Source organism: Condylura cristata, unplaced genomic scaffold (genome assembly GCF_000260355.1).
Source record: "Condylura cristata isolate star-nosed mole 26May11 unplaced genomic scaffold, ConCri1.0 scaffold00073, whole genome shotgun sequence".
Taxonomy (NCBI): domain Eukaryota; kingdom Metazoa; phylum Chordata; class Mammalia; order Eulipotyphla; family Talpidae; genus Condylura; species Condylura cristata.
Window position 1 is genome coordinate 76,420 of NW_004567174.1, and position 1,106 is coordinate 77,525.

The following is a 1,106-nucleotide window of genomic DNA, read 5'->3' on the forward strand; positions in this document are numbered from 1 at the left end:
CTGGCCCCGCCCACCGGCCCCGCCCTGCCTTTCTGGCCCCGCCCTTTCGGCCCTGACTGCTTCTGGCCCCGCCCACTGGTCACCCTGCGCACACCCAGCCCTGCCCGGCCCCGCCCGCCGGCCCTGACCGCCCTCCGGCCCTCAGTCGTACCAGGACCTGGTGCAGCGGCTGGAGCCGGTCATCATGGAGCTGGAGCGGCAGGGCAGCGTCCTGGTCATCTGCCACCAGGCGGTCATGCGCTGCCTCCTGGCCTACTTCCTGGACAAGGGCGCAGGTGCCTCGCGGCGGGGCGCGGCCAGGGTCTGCCCGACCCGGCGTGGGGCTGGCCCGGGGCCCAGGAGGGCGCTGGCTCCCTCCGGCGGCCGCTCCTGGGGGCGGGGGCTCCGGGGGTGCCCTGGCACCTCCTCCCCAAGGGCAGCCTTGGGGCCGGGGCAGCCCCAGCAGAGCGCTGCACCCCGGCGTCCCTGAGAGCCCCCCGTTTTCAGAGGAGCTGCCGTACCTGCGCTGCCCGCTGCACACCATCTTCAGGCTGACCCCCGTGGCCTACGGTACCCGCCGGGCCTCGCGGTCGGGTCGGTGGGGGCCTGCGCCCATCCCAGCCCCGGGCACCCTCAGGGCCCCCTTGCCTTGGGCCAGGCCCCCGCCTCTGCGGCCTAGGCCCCTCCCCGCGGCCCCCTCCCGGGGCTCCCCACAACCCCCTCGCTCTCGGCAGGCGCAGGGCCTCAGGCTCGGCCTCAGACCTGCCCTCCGTCCCCTCAGGGTGCAAGGTTGAAACCATTAAACTCAACGTGGACGCGGTGGACACTCACCGGGACAAGCCAGCCGTAAGTGTCCCTTGGCCAGCTAGGGCCCTCCCCAACCCCCCGCCCTCCTGGAAGGCGGCCGGACGGCTCCCTGGCGGGGCGCTGGGCTGCACGTGGCCTCTGGGGGGCTGCACGTGGCCTCTGGGGGGCTGCACGTGGCCTCGGGGACTGTGTATGGCCTTGGGAGCTGCAGTGTCCTCTGGGGCTGCCCGTGGCCTCGGGGGCTGCCCGTGGCCACAGGGGACTGCACGTGGCCTCTGGGGGCTCGGCCTCGGCTCTCCCGGGGCCCTGAGCAGCCGGGC

The 1,106-nt window shown here is 75.0% G+C and overlaps 1 protein-coding gene across 1 annotated transcript in view; it reads left to right on the forward strand.

Annotated features, from left to right (window-relative positions):
* The window catches only part of PFKFB2 (6-phosphofructo-2-kinase/fructose-2,6-biphosphatase 2), a 4,653-nt gene that overhangs the window by 2,420 nt on the left and 1,127 nt on the right, over positions 1 to 1,106 (forward strand). The window contains exons 4-6 of the mRNA XM_012734805.1: positions 140 to 275; positions 487 to 549; positions 761 to 882. Of these exons, the coding sequence (XP_012590259.1) occupies positions 140 to 275; positions 487 to 549; positions 761 to 882 (321 nt within the window). The remainder of the gene's footprint in view (positions 1 to 139; positions 276 to 486; positions 550 to 760; positions 883 to 1,106) is intronic.